The 18450-nt window shown below is 42.0% G+C and overlaps 1 protein-coding gene across 25 annotated transcripts in view; it reads right to left on the bottom strand.

Annotated features, from left to right (window-relative positions):
• MAGI1 (membrane associated guanylate kinase, WW and PDZ domain containing 1) overlaps positions 1-18450 on the bottom strand; it is a 618261-nt gene that overhangs the window by 18318 nt on the left and 581493 nt on the right. For 8 of the 25 annotated variants that reach the window (XM_067043713.1, XM_067043703.1, XM_067043709.1 and 5 more), the window contains 6 exons: positions 17003-17219; positions 12755-12838; positions 9552-9643; positions 7430-7622; positions 4155-4454; positions 107-310 (listed from right to left, as the gene is read on the bottom strand). In XM_067043713.1, the coding sequence (XP_066899814.1) occupies positions 107-310; positions 4155-4454; positions 7430-7622; positions 9552-9643; positions 12755-12838; positions 17003-17219 (1090 nt within the window). The remainder of the gene's footprint in view (positions 1-106; positions 311-4154; positions 4455-7429; positions 7623-9551; positions 9644-12754; positions 12839-17002; positions 17220-18450) is intronic. The other 17 variants (XM_067043714.1, XM_067043706.1, XM_067043715.1 and 14 more) reach the window with 5 other exon arrangements.

Below are 18450 nucleotides of genomic sequence, written 5' to 3'. Positions count from 1 at the left end.
AGACATGGATAAGGCTGCCTCTAAGTCAAAACTATTCAATCACATGAACACTAATGATAGAGACAGAGCTAGAGAGAGACACACACACACAACAGGTATACTTTACCATCCCCGGGAATGATGCGGAGGGTAACTGTGTTTCCCGCTTCCTTGATGAGGTTGACAATGTCGGAATGGGACTTGTTGGTGATGGAACATCCATTTACCGCCAAGATCCGGTCTCCTACTTTCAGCTTGCCACATCGGTCAGCGGGGCTCCCCTCAATAATCCGACCTATTTTGTGAGGCATGGCCACACATGCATTGCCTGCTTTGATAGTCAGTTTTAATTTTTTTTTAAGTTACATGGGAATAGAGTGAAGGGAGGAGAAAAAGGGTTGAGAAGGGAAAGAGAAGGTTAAGTGTTAATTAATTAAAGCATTAAGCAAATGTTATTAAAGGAGAACTCTGTGCCGGGGGTCAAAACATTGGCAAAGTTCCGGGCGTTCGTTTAAGAAGTTACAGCCCTAAAAAATGATAGTTCATTGCTGCAGTCCTTTCCCGATTCCAAACAAGGGGGGACCCCAAGCTTCCCTCCTTCGATCAGTGGCAAAATTTGGGATCTATAGCAACTTCTAAAGATTCTCAAGAGCCTCCAAAATAACTTGCCGTAGGCTTATTTGGGGGCTGCAAACGTGAAACCCAGAGCTGGGAGGGAGGCTTTTGCGCATTCTGTGTTCATGTCACATCATTTTCGCCAGGTGTTGCTTACGCTTCTGCCAATGTTTTGTTCTTTCTCCATTTAGAAAAAAATAATCACTGGGCATCTGGTGAGGCCTAAGAGTCTGCTAGCGCCAAAAATCCAATCTGAAAATGCCTAACAGACAAACACTTAGACTTTCTGCCTTCTATCCAGAATGATGAAAGGTTTAGCAAAAGGGCATAATTATGAGATGAGCCAAGAAAGCACCCAACCTTGACACGTATTTTTCTTTTTATGACCTTTGCTCAATGAGCCTCTCTCATGTGCTTTCAGAGAAGGGCCCAAACAGCTCATTAGCTCTGAAATCCTCCTTCTTCCTCATAAAAATCCCCTCAAAGGAATCGGAAAATCTAGTACATACTCAGGCTGAGGACAGTGAACCAAAGCTAGGTTCAAACCATTCCTCAACCCTTTTCCTTTAATCATTTCCTTTGTCCTGATCAGTTACTACACAGCTACGATAGAAAAACCAGGAAAAGTGCATTTGAAGAAGAAGGTGTACTGTGTGCTCTGAGGCATTTCATGTCACAACCAAGAGCGTTGGTAACTTTTAAAGAGAGGTGGAAAATTGGCTTTGATGCCTGACACAGGGTTTCCAGATAATCGCATACTGAGTTTCAAACTTTCTTAGGCATATTCACTGATTCTGAGAGTTTGTCTTTCTGGGGACTGTAAAGACAGTTGTATACTTGAGCCACTGTGGGAAAAGGTGACAAAACTAACATGGAAGATGTTGAAACTGAGAGGACTCTTCCCTCCTAACTTAGAGCTTAAGGATAAAATGTGTGGGAAAATGAGCTACAATTCCTTTGAATTTCAGCATATTTGCCTGAGTCTATCATGGGATGTAGGGTCAAGGTCAAAGAATTTTTCAAAAGGTAGTTAAACAGTCTTCTGGAACAAGCAACAAGCAGGTGTGGTGGAAAGCCTCCATACTCAAATTCAAGGTCTTGATTAAACTTAGCCCATCTCCGAGGACAAGTCCCGCGGGAAAGGTATCATACAGCAGGTGGGAGGAAAGCTCTGCATAGCTCAGAGGTCTCATGCAAGGTATTAGGGAAAGTTTAATTTGTTCATTGTAAGAGCCAGAGGAAAGCAATCAAAGACCAAACTGTGGGTGAAGTCATTCAATATTCGTTAAATAACACAGACATATCTGCTATTTCATTCTAGAAAGGGAAACTGAGAACTCTGAAATCCTGAGAACATCACAGGGTACATGGGGACAAACTGTAGATCTAAAGAAAATGACGTGAGATTTCTTTTCCCCCCGCCTTTCTTTCTATCTTTAAATTAAGCAGAAAAGTCTCCAAATCTAATTGAAAAACAAACCAAAAAACAACCTTGCCTTGAGGTCAAGTCACCCACCATCCGTGACATGCTGTGATAATGTTATTAATGGAGCTCACAGAAGCACTGTTAGTAATGGGTGTTTGTTTCAGCAGCCACACATGCATGGAACGGGCTTAACTCACTGTCTCCTAATGAACACACCTTAGCGGGAAATGGCTTTAGCAGGAAGCAATGTACCAAGGCTAAGCGGAGGCAAATGGAGCTGTACCGGAGCAGGAGGCTAACCGGAGGGAGCACCTAGTTGTTAGAGCCAACCAACGACCTGGGCCACGGGTCCTCAGACTCCTTGTGGGTGAGTCATTTAGAAACAGAGGTGAAGTACATTTCAAAGCCTGCACAGCCCTGCCCTGTCTCCCATCATATTTCAGATTAATTGACAAATGTGCTTGGGGAAAATAACAAATGATGTTTTATTTAATGAGGAAGGTGTACATATTTATAATCCATCCTAATAGGAAACAGAATCATAGATTCCTAGTTCCTGGAACCACCTGGCTTCCTATTTGTCTCAGCTATTGCACCCAGCAGAGAGTTAACCTTCTGAGAGCGTGACAACCGTGTTTCTCCATACTCTGCTGAAACCCCCAACATCTGGATGAGACAGGATGACCATCCCTCCTAGAACGCAAGAGCAGTGAAGACAAACGGCTCTGAACTCAGATTTTAATTAGATTCTTAACCAGGCAACAGTAAACATATTATTTTAAATTAAAATTTTAAAATTTCAGATGGGGATAGAGTAGAGAAAGGACAAGATGAAGGGGCATTTCATTTATATTTTTACTCCTTACACCTGTTTTATTCCCCAGGCATTTATTTCTACAACTATATCCTTCTTTTAAAAACTCCTACATCGGGACTGCCCTGGGGGTACAGTGGTTAAGAATCCGTCTGCCGATGCAGGGGACACAGGTTCGAGCCCTGGTCCAGGAAGATCCCACATGCCGCAGAGCAACTAAGCCCGTGCGCCACAACTACGGAAACCAGCTCTCCACAACTACTGAAACCCGCACGCCTAGAGCCCGTGCTCCGCAACAAGAGAAGCCACCGCAATGAGAAGCCCGTGCACCGCAACGAAGAGTAGCCCCCGCTCGCCGCAACTAGAGAAAGTCGCGCGCAGCAACGAAGACCCAACGTACCCAAAAATAAATAAATAAATTTATTAAGAAACAAAACCAAACGAACAAAAAAACCACTCAGACCTTCTGAGGCAACTGCTACGATTGATATCCTGCTCAGGACCTTGCAAACGGCTTTCTCTAGCAAGAATTTCTCACACTCCATCCCGTCAAGGGTCTGCTTTGCAAATTTCACCTAGGCGTGAAATTGTCTGCCTCTGAACACGCAATCAGAATGGAAGCTGAAGGGTTAAAAACAAAAAAATCCCAGCCTTCAGGAGGGGAAAGGCCACCCAATTAACTCCATCCTCAATTAAGACTTTCATTTGGATGGACCTATAGAGTCTGTCATACAGAGTGAAGTTAAGTCAGAAAGAGAAAAACAAATATTGTATGCTAACACATATATATGGAATCTAAGGGAAAAAAAAAAAAGTCATGAAGAACCTAGGGGTAAGACAGGAATGGAGATGCAGACCTACTAGAGAATGGACTTGAGGATGCGGGGAGGGGGAAGGGTAAGCTGTGACGAAGTGAGAGAGTGGCATGGACATATTACATACACTACCAAACGTAGGGTGGCTAGCTAGTGGGAAGCAGCCGCATAGCACAGGGAGATCATCTGGGTGCTTTGTGACCACCTAGAGGGGTGGGATAGGGAGGGTGGGAGGGAGGGAGACGCAAGAGGGAAGAGATATGGGAACATGTGTATATGTATAACTGATTCACTGTGTTATAAAGCAGAAACTAACTCACCATTGTAAAGCAATTATACTCCAATAAAGATGTCAAAAAAGAAAAAAAAAAAAAAAAGACTTCTCATTATCTTAAGCGGAAAGCGTGAAAAGCATTTCTGCTCATGAGATTTTGGCTGTCTTTTACTTGCCATAGAACAGTCCCGGGCATCCCGGGCAACACTGGGGAGAAGTGACCGCACTCACCGAACGTCGTCCCTGCCTCAGGCCTGCTCACCGACGACACAATGACAAAGCCGAAGCCCTCGTTCTCCCCGCGCCGGATCTCCACGTCGTAGGGCTGGGCCGCGGTGCTCACCACGCCGCTGCCGCCGCCGCCGCCGCCGCCGCTGCCAATGCCGCTGGTGCTGCCGCTGCCGGAGCTCACCGTGTTCAGGGAGTTCTGGCTGCCCTGCGGGGTGCGCTTCTCCTCGGTCAGTGAGGCCGGCTGGTTGCTACTGTGATGGGAGGAGGCTGGCGAGGGCACCTCGTTCTCTGTTTTGGAGGCTGTGTGAGAGATGCACCTCTCAGTTACCCCGCCTTTGTGAGAAACGTGCCCTGCCCACCCCTTCCTCCTTCCCCCAAGACTCCACAATGAAATCAAGAGAGTGACAGCTATGACAGCAGCTGGCCTCACGGAACTGAGTTACAGGAATGGAAAACAAACAGCTCATGGTTAAAACACCCCACTTCTGCATCATTTACAGCATACTGTACCTCCACATCTGCATACAGACTCAAGTTTGCAGCAAGATCGGCCCACTCTGAAATATTTCCCGGTTCACAAGTCAAAAAACCACCCCTGGACATTATGATGAGTGAAATGAGTCAGACAAAGAAAGACAAATGCTGTATGAGATCACTTATATGTGGAACGTAAAAAATACAACCAACTAGTGTATATAACAAAAAAGAAGCAGACTCACAGATACAGAGAACAAACTAGAGATTACCAATGGGGAGAAGATGGGGGGTGGGGCAATATAGGGCTAGGGGACTAAGAGGTACAAATTACTAGGTATAAAATAAGCTACAAGGATATATTGTATGACACTGGAATATAGCCAATATTTTTTTTTTTTTTTTTTTTTTGTGGTATGCGGGCCTCTCACTGTTGTGGCCTCCCCCGCCGCGGAGCACAGGCCCCGGACGCGCAGGCCCAGCGGCCATGGTATAGCCAATATTTTATAATAACTATAAATGGAGTACAACCTTTAAAAACTGTGAGTCACGGCACTGTACACCTGTAACGTACATAATATTGTACAGCAACCGGACTTCTATGAAACAAACAAACAAAAACGACCCATCGAAGGAAGTATAGGTGTGGCCCACAGCAAGGATGACCACCGTTTTCGCCTCAGAGACGCGCCCTTCGCTGCACTCAAATTGTCATTACCCTCAAGTCACATTCTGCTCAGATTGGCAAACAGTTTTGCTTTGCTTTTTCCATCACCGGAGACATGGTAAGCTGACAGTACCATTAAGACTGTGCCCTATTGTGGGATTCCTGACACCACCTGTCAGAGGTATACTTTGCTTCTCTTCCTTGCTTCCAGATGTCAATGATCTACTCTGACCCCACAACTGGATACATTAGCCTCCCTCAGAATTCGTTTTATCAAATTTCAGTTTTATTGCTTTCTCAAGTGACAGGGTAAAGCACTCCTAAATAGCCACCGTAGTAGGCGGGGACCGACTTAGTTTTCATGCCCAAAGCAAAATATGTGCTCAGGTTTTGGATAGGACTACTAAATTTATTCCCCAAAGCATCTCCTTTCCCAGATTTCATTTTTATTGTAGTAAAATATACAGAACATAAAACGTATTACTTTAACCATTTCAGGTGTACAGTTCAGTGGCATTAAGCACAGAAACACCGTTGTGCAGCCATCCCCACCACCCATCTCCAGAACTCTTTCATTTTCCTGAACTGAAATTCTGTACCCATTAAACACTAACTAATCACTCTCCCCTCCCCAGCCCCTGGTACAGCCAGCATTCTACATTCTGTCTCTATGACTTGACTACTCTAGGTACCTCACGGAAGTGGAAGCATATAATATTTGTCCTTTTGTGACTGCCTTATTTCACTTAGCCTTATGTCTTTTCAAAGATTTAACATGCCTTTAACCCAGAGCTTAAAAACCCCAATATTTAAGATCTAAAAAATAAATCTGAAACAAACAAAAATCACATTGCTGTACTATTTTTATCTGGACCAGTGAAGTCAGAAAGTTTTCAACTCACCTCAAAAGCCATTTCTGATTGCTGCTACTGGTTGCATGGGATACTACGTTAAGATCCTGAGGCCATAAATGAGCTCTAGGGACATAAGTGATTAACACTCTTTTCATGGCTGCAACAGGTAGGGCTCTCACACTTGAATCTGATATCTTAATTCTTTTGTAATTAATTATATACCATTTAAATGAGCTCTATGAGTTTTTTGTGGGGTTTTTTGGGCCGTGCCAGGAGGCATGTGGGATCTTACTTCCCCGACCAGGGATCGAACCCATGTCGCCTGCAGTGGAAGCGAGGAGTCTCAACCACTGGACCGCCAGGGACATCCCTATGAGTTATTTTTTTGTTGTTTGTTTTTAAAACAAGATGCCAGTTGATTTTATCTGATAAACAGCTGTTTCACTAGTATTATAGCTATGGAGAATTCCTAATATTTCACGCCATCCTTCTTCAGTAATTCAACTGATACCACATGGAATCTGCCTCTTCTGCATTCTGGGTTCTGTCTTGAATACCTGGAGGCAGGGGTTGCAGGCAAAGATGGTGAATGAATGAGAAGGGCAGACACTTACCCAACACTGCCTCAAAATGGCAGATTCTGATACTGAAGTGAACCACGATACCCAAGGATGGCAAGAAGGGAAGGCTAAACTCAGCAGACAGCTGGAGGAAGGAGGGAATTTCTGAGGGTTTTACAGATAAGGTTATCTTTGAGTTGGGCCTGGAAGGATGTATACGAATTTGAGTTGCAGGAGGAAGGACTCAAACATGACCTAGAACTGGCCAGCTCTACAACTTGCTTATAGAGAAAAATGTAGAAATTAAAATAGTTTAATACATATGACTGTCAACAACAGAGCAGCTTTTTTATGAGCTTATTCGGCAGTGCAAACTTAATTTTTGCTCTCTTAATTTGAAGCTACAATTCTCCTAGCCTCTTTTGTTGAGAATTCTCATCAAGTGAAGAGAATAAGTTCTGTTTAGCAAGGGGATGGAGGGAGGTAACATATATATTCAACTAGGCTTCTTCTAAAAGCCTTTGCTGAACATGTACGGATGGCACATTACGGTGCTTTTGAGTGACAGTAGTTTTGCAGGGTTCCATCTGGAAATTCTGAGCTTAATCACATTTATAAACATTTGCTAAAATACATGCTTGAGGAGATGGACACAGGAAAGGGCCTCTTCTGTGCATAAAGTGACAAGGTACTGTCTAAAGGGATGAATGAAAAACATACCTGCAAACACCACTTTACGCCGCACTGTGAGATTGACGTGGCCTTGCTTGGCGGCTTGTTGCATAAGCTGGACCACAAGCTGGTGTGATTTGCCAATGACTGGTGTCCCATCCACACAGATTAATTCATCCCCAGATCTCAGGCGGCCGTCTGTATCAGCAGCACCCAGTGGTACGATGTGACCGATATAAATCTGTTGAGTAATTGGATGATGGATGAAACACTGACCTTTTGGTTTACTATTACAGGCACACCTCCGGGATATTGCAGGTTCGGTTCCAGACCACCGCAATAAAGCTAATGTCACCACAAAACAAGTGACGTGAATTTTTTGGTTTCCTAGTGCACATAAAAGTTATGTTTATGCTATACTGTAGTCTTAAGTATGCAACAGCATTATGTCTAAAAAAAAAAGTACATACCTTAATTTAAAAAATACTTTATTGTTAAAAAATGCTAACCATCATCTGACAATGTAGGGCTGCCATCAAACTTCAATTTGTAAAAAAAAATGTAATATCTGTAAATCACAATAAAATGAGGTTTGCCTGTAAAACGACGGCCTTCACAATCTCTGAGAACAAGTCAATTCATTCCTTCATGTCTGCATCCATGCCACAAACCCTTATTGAGTGCCCACTGGGAGCCAGGTACTGTGCTAGGTGGTACAATAATTCTTAAATGGAAAAAAAAAACTTTTTCTTGTTTAGTACCTAGACATTTATCTGTGGTTTGCTGACTCATTGTTTTTTCCCTTTTGCAAAAAGAAAACATTTTACTCCCCTTCATTGGCAAAACTTTTTCCCCTTTTCTATCCACCTAAGAGGCCTCTGTTCAGAAAACTCTACTGATTATAATAGTAATACAACTTTGCTTTAAAGGTCAGCATGTGCCTAGCAAAAGGGAATGCATGATAAATGCTGTTAAATGAAGGGATAAATCAAGCAAAGTCTGGTTGGGCATCCCTATTTTCATAGTCTACAGCACCTGCATGCAGAGTAGGTCTTCACATTTAGTGTCTTGCTGTTGTTATACTAACCATTCATTAAATTTTAGCTAAAATATTTGTGCCTTTCTTGCCTTCTCTCCAGATAATGATGCTACAACGATCTTTACATGGCATTTATCATTTACAAAGAACTTTGACAGAAGAGTGCTTAAGAACATGGACTCTGGAATCACACCCTTCCCAGTCCCTCCATTTACTAACTCTGAGATGCCAGGCAGGTTCATTAACTTTTCTGTGTCTTTATTTCATGATTTGAAAAATGAGGATAGATTCATAGATTTGATGGATACATGAGAAGAGTAGGTGTTAGAAGCCTTTAGCATAGCACCTGGCACATAGTAAGCACTCAAGAAATAACAGCTATTTTTACTGTGATGAGGAAATGAACAATATTTATCTTTAGTTCTCTTTTCCCCCTTCAAAAGAATCCTGTGATGTTCTCCTCAATTTATTCTAAAGATGAGGCCTGGAGAGGTTAAATGTCTCCTGATCCTTGTTCAGGGTTCTTTCTCTAACTTTGTAAAGAGTGTGGTCCTACTTTCTCTAATCTTTCATAATGCCTTGTCAAGGGCTCTCTGTCCTAGCTACTCAATAGACAAAGCCAACTACCTGCTGGCAGATTTAACAGAATTGGCCAGAAGCATCAGGCCACTGTATTCTCCGTTGATGTCTATTTCTATTTTGCTTTTCGGTTCCCTTTTCTCTGATGGGGGGCTCCAGACGCTGCAGCTGCTGCTTTCCACAAACACGAACATACACTTTTTAGAAAGGATCTAGTCCCTTCTTCCTCAAGACAGAAAGAGCTCACACAATCCAAAGAATAACCCCCAGTGCTTAAGATGAAACAGTCAGGGAATCTATATATATATATTATTATATATACATATATAACTGAATTACTTTGCTGTACAGCAGAAATTAATACAACATTGTAAATCAACTATACTCCACTAAAATTTTTTACAGAAGATGAAACGGGTGCACCTGGCGGGACTCAAATCTTGGTGATTTGTCACTGCTGCCAATTTGCTTCGAAGTCTTAGAAAACTGCACAGGATGGTGCAGGGTAGGGTGGGATGGGGGGGGCGAGGGGCAGGGAGACAAAAGACTCACAGGTTCCCCTGGTTCATTGCCACCCAGAATCCTAAATCCAAATCCAGTCTCTTTTCTCCAGAGGAAGATGTCCTGTTCTTGATAATCTGGAACTGCAGAGAGGGATGAGGAAGAGAGAGATTATTTCTCTGATAAAAGGAATCAGAGCCCTAAAGGCGAACACAGTTAACAGGACCGATACTGATGGTGTTTGAGCAGATGACGGCGTTCCAATATACACAAGCAAACAAAATAATCTGGACGGGTGTAATAACAGAGGACACTGGGCGAAAGTAAATGGTAGGAAGAGTCATTGAACCTTAAGATTTTTTTCAAAGGACTAATCACTGTTTGATAATTCCTAATCAGGCCATTATCCCTGATGAAGGCTGCAGTCAGCACTCACCACTCTTCTGGGTGTTGTTGCAAGGGGAATTAAACAAATTAAAATCATCAGGCTCTGCATGGCAAAGTGGGTGCCCATGTCTGGGGAAGGAGCTCATGCTGTGAGAGTGACCTCTGAAGTAGAGGTTGGCTCTGAGGATTTAGAAGACCTGTTAAGTGCCTGATGTTATCAACTAGAAGATGAAAGAAAACAGCTTGAGGTAAAAAGTGTTCTCAATTAAAAAAAAGAAAATCACTTCTTTTTTCCCTTAAAATAATCAAGACTAGCAATGCCAATAATATGATCTGTTAGATCATTTCTGCCGAAAGAGTTACTCTCATACATCCTAAAATTTCCAAATTTACGAAATTTACTATGATTTCACTGCTATTATGAAAAAGTAGTCAGCCTTCTATATCCTTAAGATCACTGGTGAGAACAAAATTGTCCTATATCAATGAACCATATTTCATCACTAAAATAAGTGCTTTATTCCAGTATCTGCCTATAATATTTCACCACTACAAGTATTCATTTATTATCTAACAGCTTGATATTTTACTTTTAAAATTCAGTAATAGTCCAGGGCTTTCAAATGAAAATCTCATTTTTTTTTAAAGAAAAGTATTTTCCTTAAGAACATGCTTACTGTACGTGAGATTGTCCTATATACCACTGTTACTTAACTAAAGTAATAAAAAAAGGGTTACTTCTATTTAATTCTTACTTAATATTTTAGTGTTTAAGTAGTATGTTTTACAGTGTGTAAAATGACAAATCTTTTATTTAAAGAAAAAAATATATAATTTAGTGGCCATGAATCCTAAAGGAGATTTTCAAATACTGTTCTGCAGAATTTCTGGTTTCTTTAATTCCTTGGCTTTGGGGCTGAAGGAGTGTGTATGTACTAAGAATTTAATTCCCATCTTCTCTGATTTTGTACAATGGAATAGGGAAGAAGAAGGTGGTTGTTTAGACTTCAAGCTGGAGAGAGATGTCCCTTTTTCGGGACTCACCCATGAGCTCAAAATGTATGCCGAGAGAGAAGAAACTAAATGAACAGGTAAGCACCAGTCAGAGGTGTCTGAATCGAATATTCGTGCTTGAGCTATCTTTTTTTTTTTTTTTTTTTTTTTTTTTTTTTGCCATATGCAGGCCTCTCACTGTTGTGGCCTCTCCCGTTGCTGAGCACAGGCTCCGGACGCGCAGGTTCAGCGACCATGGCTCATGGGCCCAGCCGCCCCACGGCATGTGGGAACTTCCCGGACCAGGGCACGAGCCCGTGTCCCCTGCATCGGCAGGCGGACTCTCAACCACTGCGCCACCAGAGAAGCCCGTGCTTGAGCTATCTTAATGCCATGCTTTCAAGGGAGCTTCTTATCCAATGCTTTTTTCTTATAATTGCTGAGGCTAAGCTGTAAGATGCCATGGTACATGGAGTTAGGCTACGTCACGGGACACAATTCGAGAATGGTATATTCTTCAGCATGCTAAGGTTAACAATATTTTCTTTCTGTTTGAGTAGCTGGCTAAAGGTAACAATATTTTCATTCTGTTTGAGTAGCTGGCTATTTTTTCAAGAGCCTCATTGAAACAACAAATTAAATCAGGTTGACTCTGTCTTTGGTTCACTCAAGCAGGAGGATTATTACCAAAACAGACCACGGGTGCTTTCCAGCCAGCACTAGGTTCTTGGCAGTCTGCTTGAAATCTGCTGAGCCCTTCTGTGAACAAGGGAAAGACCTCTGCAGAGACCTCCAGCTCAGACCAATTTTTTCTGCAGCGTCATTTAACACAGAACACCTGCCCATCCTACAGTGTCACCAAATGTAGCAGGTTTCTGCCTTTTATTGCTCATTTAGGAGAAAGCCACCATGGGATGGGCGATTATGGCCAACAGACTTAGGCTTATCATACAGTTCAGTCCATTGGAAAAAAATTTGATCCTCTGAGAATTAATAAACAGATGGCAAATTTACTTAAAAAGCTTCCTACTGAAAATGAAGATGCCCAATGACAGACACCAAGGATGTGGAAGATGCCAATGATGAGCCTTTCAGGAAAACACACACAAACACAGATGTGTTACAAAGAAAGTCTTTTGGTCCTTGAACTTGGGCATCTTGACAATTATATTCTTCTATGAACCAAATGCCATGTTCCAAATATATAACTTTGGTGATCAATCAGTACTGAAACATATTAGAGAATTATAGAATGATTTTTCTCTTCTTTGTCCTCTGCTGTGTCTTCTTCCCAAGGGCACTAAAGTTTCTAAACTATTCCCCCAAAACATTTTTTGTTCTCTTCTTTATTTCAGGCAGATTTTATTAGAATTAAGTTTTCAGAAGGCAGCAGGGTAGAACCATCTTTCTGATATTACTATCACACCCCCCCCCCTTTTTTTTGAAACTAAATCAAGAAAAGCTAAGAAAATCTCATCCAGCTCTCTTCACGTCTAAGCCCTGGTACAGGGGACAATCAGAGCAGCTCATTTCCTTTCGTAATTCCACCAATGACCCAATAAAGCAGTCAAAAGACTTCCTTTGATAATTAGAAAAAAATGGAATCACCATGTTTGCAGAGAACCCTCCTGGCGTCTCTATCACTACAGACACACAACACATTTGCAGACTTGGTTAAAGCATGCCCATCACTTTTAATTTCAACTTGTCTTTGCTCTAGCCTTGGTCAATAAAAACGCCCCAAACACTTCTGTTCATGGCATCCCTCTTTCTTCCCTCCTTTTTGTGAGTTTCTTTCTAGCCCCCTAGACCAATGGGAACATGAAACAGGATGAGTAATAATGGAGAAATGAAAGTTTTCAGCAGATCCTTACTCTGACATTCTCCAAAATTCGTGGAATTGATTTCTTTGTCTCTTTCACCCTTGCTCAATCCCGATGCAGGCGAAGGTGACATAGCTGGAATAGTAATGTCACAATTTTGCAAAGCTGAATGTATGTGCTTTCTCTTAGTTCATTTTAATTTAGTTTTGATTGATAAGGAACGTGCAGTTAAGCTTTCACAGTAAAGGTCAAGGCTGCTGTGGCTTTTAAAAGACTATGGTTTGATTCTTTTTTTTTTCCCATGGTACTTTTCTTGTCAAAGAGCTAGAATTTACCACTGTACCGCTGAGAATTTCACAGAACTACCTTTACCATCTTAGACTCTTCCTATTTAATTATACCCTGAAGTACCCATTCTCTTAGGACCTTGTTTGAATCATGTCATGAACTTGAGATTTGTCTAACCCCTTATTTCCTTTTGAAAAAATTTAAGCATACTTTTGTCACTGCCACATTACTGTGTTTATTTAAAATAGTATAGGGCTTCCCTGGTGGCGCAGTGGTTGGGAGTCCGCCTGCCGATGCAGGGGACGCGGGTTCGTGCCCTGGTCCGGGAGGATCCCGCGTGCCGCGGAGCGGCTGGGCCCGTGAGCCGTGGCCGCTGGGCCTGCGCGTCCGGGGCCTGTGCTTCGCGGCGGGGGAGGCCACAGCAGTGAGAGGCCCGCATACCGCAAAAAAAAAAAAAAAAAAAAAAAAAAAAAAAAAAAAAAAAAAAAATAAAATAAAATAGTATAAAGTTGCTGGTGGGATTAATTCTTGGGCTAAAACCTGTTCAGATGAATGCTAGGGCAGTTCAACCAAAATAGTCTTGTTTAGTGACACAAATCATCACATCTGGCCAAGAGCTGAACAAATACACAAATAACTGTCATAATAGCTCTTAAAATTTAGACGTACACCCAAGCTCCTTAAACTATGATAAAGGAGCTGTACACCAATTCCAGATCATTAAGCATGTCTCTCTCGAGGGACAGGTGTACGCTGGTTAAAATGACAGCTTTGTCATTTTTCTTTCCCAGCTCTTTTGTGAACAGGCAAAGTTTGAACTGCAAGCTTTGGATTTTGCTTCACAGTAAACACGAGTGGGTACTAGCTGCTCTTCCTGAACACTTATAAATAAGATTGCATCGATGTCATTTTTAAAAGATGTACACAACTGGCATGTGATCTAGAGAAAATACGAACAGGCAACATGGCTTTTAAAGGACTTCCATGCATGCTCTTTCTTTTTCTTTTTCTTAAAAATAAATCTCGGGTTTTTTTGAATTTTCTTTTATTATTTTTTTAATACAGCAGGATCTTATTAGTTATCTATTTTGTACATATTACTGTATATATGTCAATCCCAACCTCCCAGTTCATCCCATCACCACCACCCATGCATGTTCTTACTTGAACACTTAAGCTCTTCAGAGGGATTTATTAACACATCTGTAATTCAGACCGATTCATTTGGACACTGCCGTTTTGACAGATGGCCATATCAAGAATGCTATGTTTTGCGTGGTATTCAGACCATGTGAAGGAACTGGATCAGAGACTTTGTTAAGAATCTTCACATTGTCCTTTACAATAAAATGAAACATGAGAAAAATATATTTGCCCAAAAAAAGGGGGATAAATTAAGGGTACAATCAAGATGCTACTGCTGACTTTAATTTTCTTGGGTTTTTTTCCTGGAGTACTTTGCTAACTTTAATATATCTTGGGGAGAGGGGCATGGAATCACATCTAATGAGGCTACATGCTTTACTTTTTCATTTTTTTCCAAAAGACAAGATAAAAAACAGCCTAAGGGAATGACAGAAACTGATCTGGGATAAAGCCAAATACTGATTAAAAGACAAAACTGACGTAGGTTCATTCATAGGTACTGTGAAAAAAAGAAAATCTGTGAAAGATACTGAATAATTATCATGGAGGGAAAAGTCTCATCATTACCCTAATTTACTGGTGAGGAAGAAATCTACGTGAATTTTAACATTGGTTAGGTTGCTACAATCACTCAATTATGGAGCCACTAATCAGCAAAAAAAAACCCTGATTCTCATTTGTGCTGCTAGATCCTATTCCTTAGATGTTCAAGAAAGTTAAGGCCTAAACTGGTACCATTACAAATATTTCAGTCTGTCTCTCATTCAATGCTTAGAGCAGCTGGCTGTGGCAGAATTACATATTTTTCTTATTTTTTTCTGGTGAAAACTTTTTTAAAAAATGGATTAAATACCAAATTCTGAAGAAATACTGCTTCCATTAAGGTAAAAATAGCATCTGAGCTAGAGCCTCCTATTCTTCGGGTGCATTAGAATCGTCTGTTAATCCATGAGGTCCGCACCAGCACTTCAGAACCCGATTTACTTTATTTTTTATTTTATTTTATTTATTTTTTCCGATTTACTTTATTGCAAAAAGATCCATACATGGGAAACTCAGTCATAAATGTGTACTCTACTGAGAAAAGCAGGGGCATAGTCAACAAAGCAGTTATCTCCACATCAACTGAAGTTGGGCCATTGATTAGAGGCCCTGCATGATTAAAGAGAAATGTGAAGGGAATGTGAAAATATTGCTCTTTGGAAAACATTTCTTCCACGAAATCATTCCAATTAGTGAGAAGACACAGTGAGAACAGACACCAGGTTCATGCTTAGCAAGTACTGCTTACAAGCGATGTTCCAAATGGAACTTCATTTCCTCTGGCCCGGAGTGAGGTGTACTCAGGGGTCTTTCTAGTACAGGGACTAAATAAATCCCTTCTCAAGTTATCGGGCTTTTGCCAGCACAGTGAAGCCTTAGTCAAAACAGCCTACTTAATTCCACGCACTATGGTGGTAAGAAGGCAAAGATCTCTCTTCCTTGAAGTGGAAAAGCACAGAGGGAGCGCTGGGTGACTTCTAAAACTTGATCATCACCAAGACTCCAGTCATGCCCCGTGCCTCCTAAGTGCTGACTTGCACCCAGCAGTGTGGGCCACTTTCCTTCTCAGGCAGGGATGCTGCTCTCACTCCCCTGGTTTGGTTTGGGTCACAGAGAAGTGGCTCTAGCCAGCAAGTAAAATGCTTCACAGCCAAGTCCAAGGGGGTGGGTGGGTGGCTGCAGTGTCCCCCCACCTCCCCCATCCCCCCCCCCCCATGCCTCGGCCCTCCACGGGGCTTTGCTAAGAGAACCACAGCTGTGGCTCCAAATGAAACCTGTGCTGAGGGGGCTGGGGACCAAGAGGAAAGGCAGAAGGCTTCTCTTCTCTCTTCCAGTTTTAATCTGACCCTTCAGCAAACCCAGCCTCTTCCCTCATTAATCATTCTCTCCTATCCTATGACAAAAAGGGAAAGTGAAGTGCAAGTTCTTCATAGATGCTTCATCCCAAGCAATCATACTCATAAGAAAAGGTCAGTAAGAGCAACAGCCAAAACAAACAAACAAAAATGGCCTATTTGTATCCCCTAAGATGAAAGCATTTTAGGAACTTTGATTGTTAACAGTAAGATAAGTGAATACTGTTTATAGTGAATAGTTTTGGGAAATCATTTCATAATAAAAAGTAAAACATTAAATGTGAAGGGATTACTTGGTTTATAACTGCCCAAAAGGTACTATGTATGACATCACTGGTTCATATTTTTCAAAAAGGTGAAGCTAAAGGAACATACTTAACCACAGTATAAATGATTAAAGCACAAACCACTCACTACTCTTTTTTTTCTTTTTAAGGGGAATGTTTAGAAAGACCAATAACACTGAAAAAAAATTACCAGTATTCTTAAAAACTGAGACCACTAAGAAAGCATTTAATTTCTTCTCATTACTCCTGTACTCCAAACCAGTCGTATTTATGTTCTATTGTATATCAGAGCTCAGGAGCTCTGAGACAGGAGCTCAGAGGAGGCCACCGTCTCCACGTAGGGAAGAATTAATGAGGCAGCAGCACTTACCGGCCACTTCTTTTTTCTGATTTTTTTTTCTGGCCACTTTTTTTAATGGAGAGGAAAAATAAATCCATTTTACCCAGGCCCTTTATCTGATGACCATCCATGACTACCCCACCTGCCCGAACAGAAGACGTAACGGGGCCTCAGTGAATATCCAGCAGATTCTATCACTGCTTTGAGATGCTGTCACCTCTCACCTGGATTCACCTCTCTCCTGTTCACACACTGACAATCTATTCTCAATAAGCCTCAAGAAGAGAGTTGGAGCCCCGTGGCGGGGTCCAGGGAAGGCAGGAGCCAGGGTGCTACTCACGTCGGTTTTCATACATGCTCCTGGACTGGGCCCAGATTTTAAAAGGGTCTGGTTTTTTCTGCCCAGAGCTGTCAGTCTGATCTGGAGCCGGGGCCTCGGCGGGTGGGAACTCGGGTAGCACCTGTGTGCCGTGGCTGGGAGAGGCTGTGTGCAGGCTTCGGTGGCTGGCAGCGCTGTGCTGGGAGCTGTTCTGGCTGTCTTTTCTTTCCAGTGGTTGCTGAAAGGAAGCGAGTGAGAGGGGCAAGAAGAGGTTATTATTGGTTCCCGGAGTGGGTGTTTTTCATCAGCGTGTTTTTGTTCAGCGCTTCTGCCGGACACATACATAAATTTATCAACAACATTTTGGCTTCCACCTTTGGCTCCTGCTGAATGCAGGTAAATCCCCTGGGGACTGTCAGACAGATAGAGGGGTGGACCAGACAGAAGGACATCGTGGCAAACCGTACTGCTTTCAGGGCTGGAGCAGAAAATAAAGCCAATTTTCATCACAGGTTCTCAGCTAAGTCACTGGGCTCATTTATTACGAAATGTACTCGTTTTAACATCTTCATTTTTAAACCAAACATGTGACACAGAATACCATGCGTGGTTTAGATGGAAAGCTAGAATATCCAGAAGAAATAAGATCAGGGCTAAAAAATGCTCCTTGGGACGCCACATTTTCCCTTTTTCAGTAGTAAAATACCCAACTTCTTGCTAAGGATTTACCATCAGTCCTGCTAGCCTGTAAGAAACATAGATCGGATCTTTAAAAAAATCACGCCTAGTATTATGTGCGCACTTGTACTTACAAGTATATTAAAAAACTATTATCTGAAGAGCTTTCATAATTCTTAGTGAATCAATTTTGCAGACACATCGCATTATATCTCTTGATCTCCTGATACTACTGTTGGTTGAAAACCAAGATCCAACGTTGTATATGGGTTGACCTCCGGGGGTCAGCCTTCTTAGATCTGCAACTTGTCCAAACTGCAAGTAGTAGTCAAAGGCAAAGCATTTCATTTAAATTTCAGTAGAATAAGTAGGTTCCTGCTCCTTAAAATCTGCTCAGCTAAAGACCCTTCCCATTTCACGAGATGCTCTTTGTTGGAAGGGCCACTGAATGTCAACAGCAAGATCTAGTGGGAGGAAAAATACCGTATGGGACATAAAATAATTTCAGCTCTTATTTTCTCCAATGAAAGATGTGGTAAGCCCAGGTGTTTAGCTCCCCCCATTCAAAAGAAAAATCCTGGAGTCCTGTCTCTCACACAACAGATGCCACGTCGCTACACTTAACTGCTTCAGAGCGTTGTAAAGCGGCATCTCCGGCCTGTCTTATAGATCCTGTAGAGCTTATGATTTTTGAGTAGTTTATAAGATCTCTGACCTAGACATTCCAGCTCCCTAAAGTCCTTTACAGTGTCAAAATCTTGCCCTCAGTCTTGCAGTCAGTCCCATCACAC

This window comes from Kogia breviceps, chromosome 10, assembly GCF_026419965.1.
Source record: "Kogia breviceps isolate mKogBre1 chromosome 10, mKogBre1 haplotype 1, whole genome shotgun sequence".
NCBI lineage: Eukaryota > Metazoa > Chordata > Mammalia > Artiodactyla > Physeteridae > Kogia > Kogia breviceps.
Note: the sequence above shows the minus strand (reverse complement) of the source record. Positions and strands in the feature narration are given on the sequence as shown.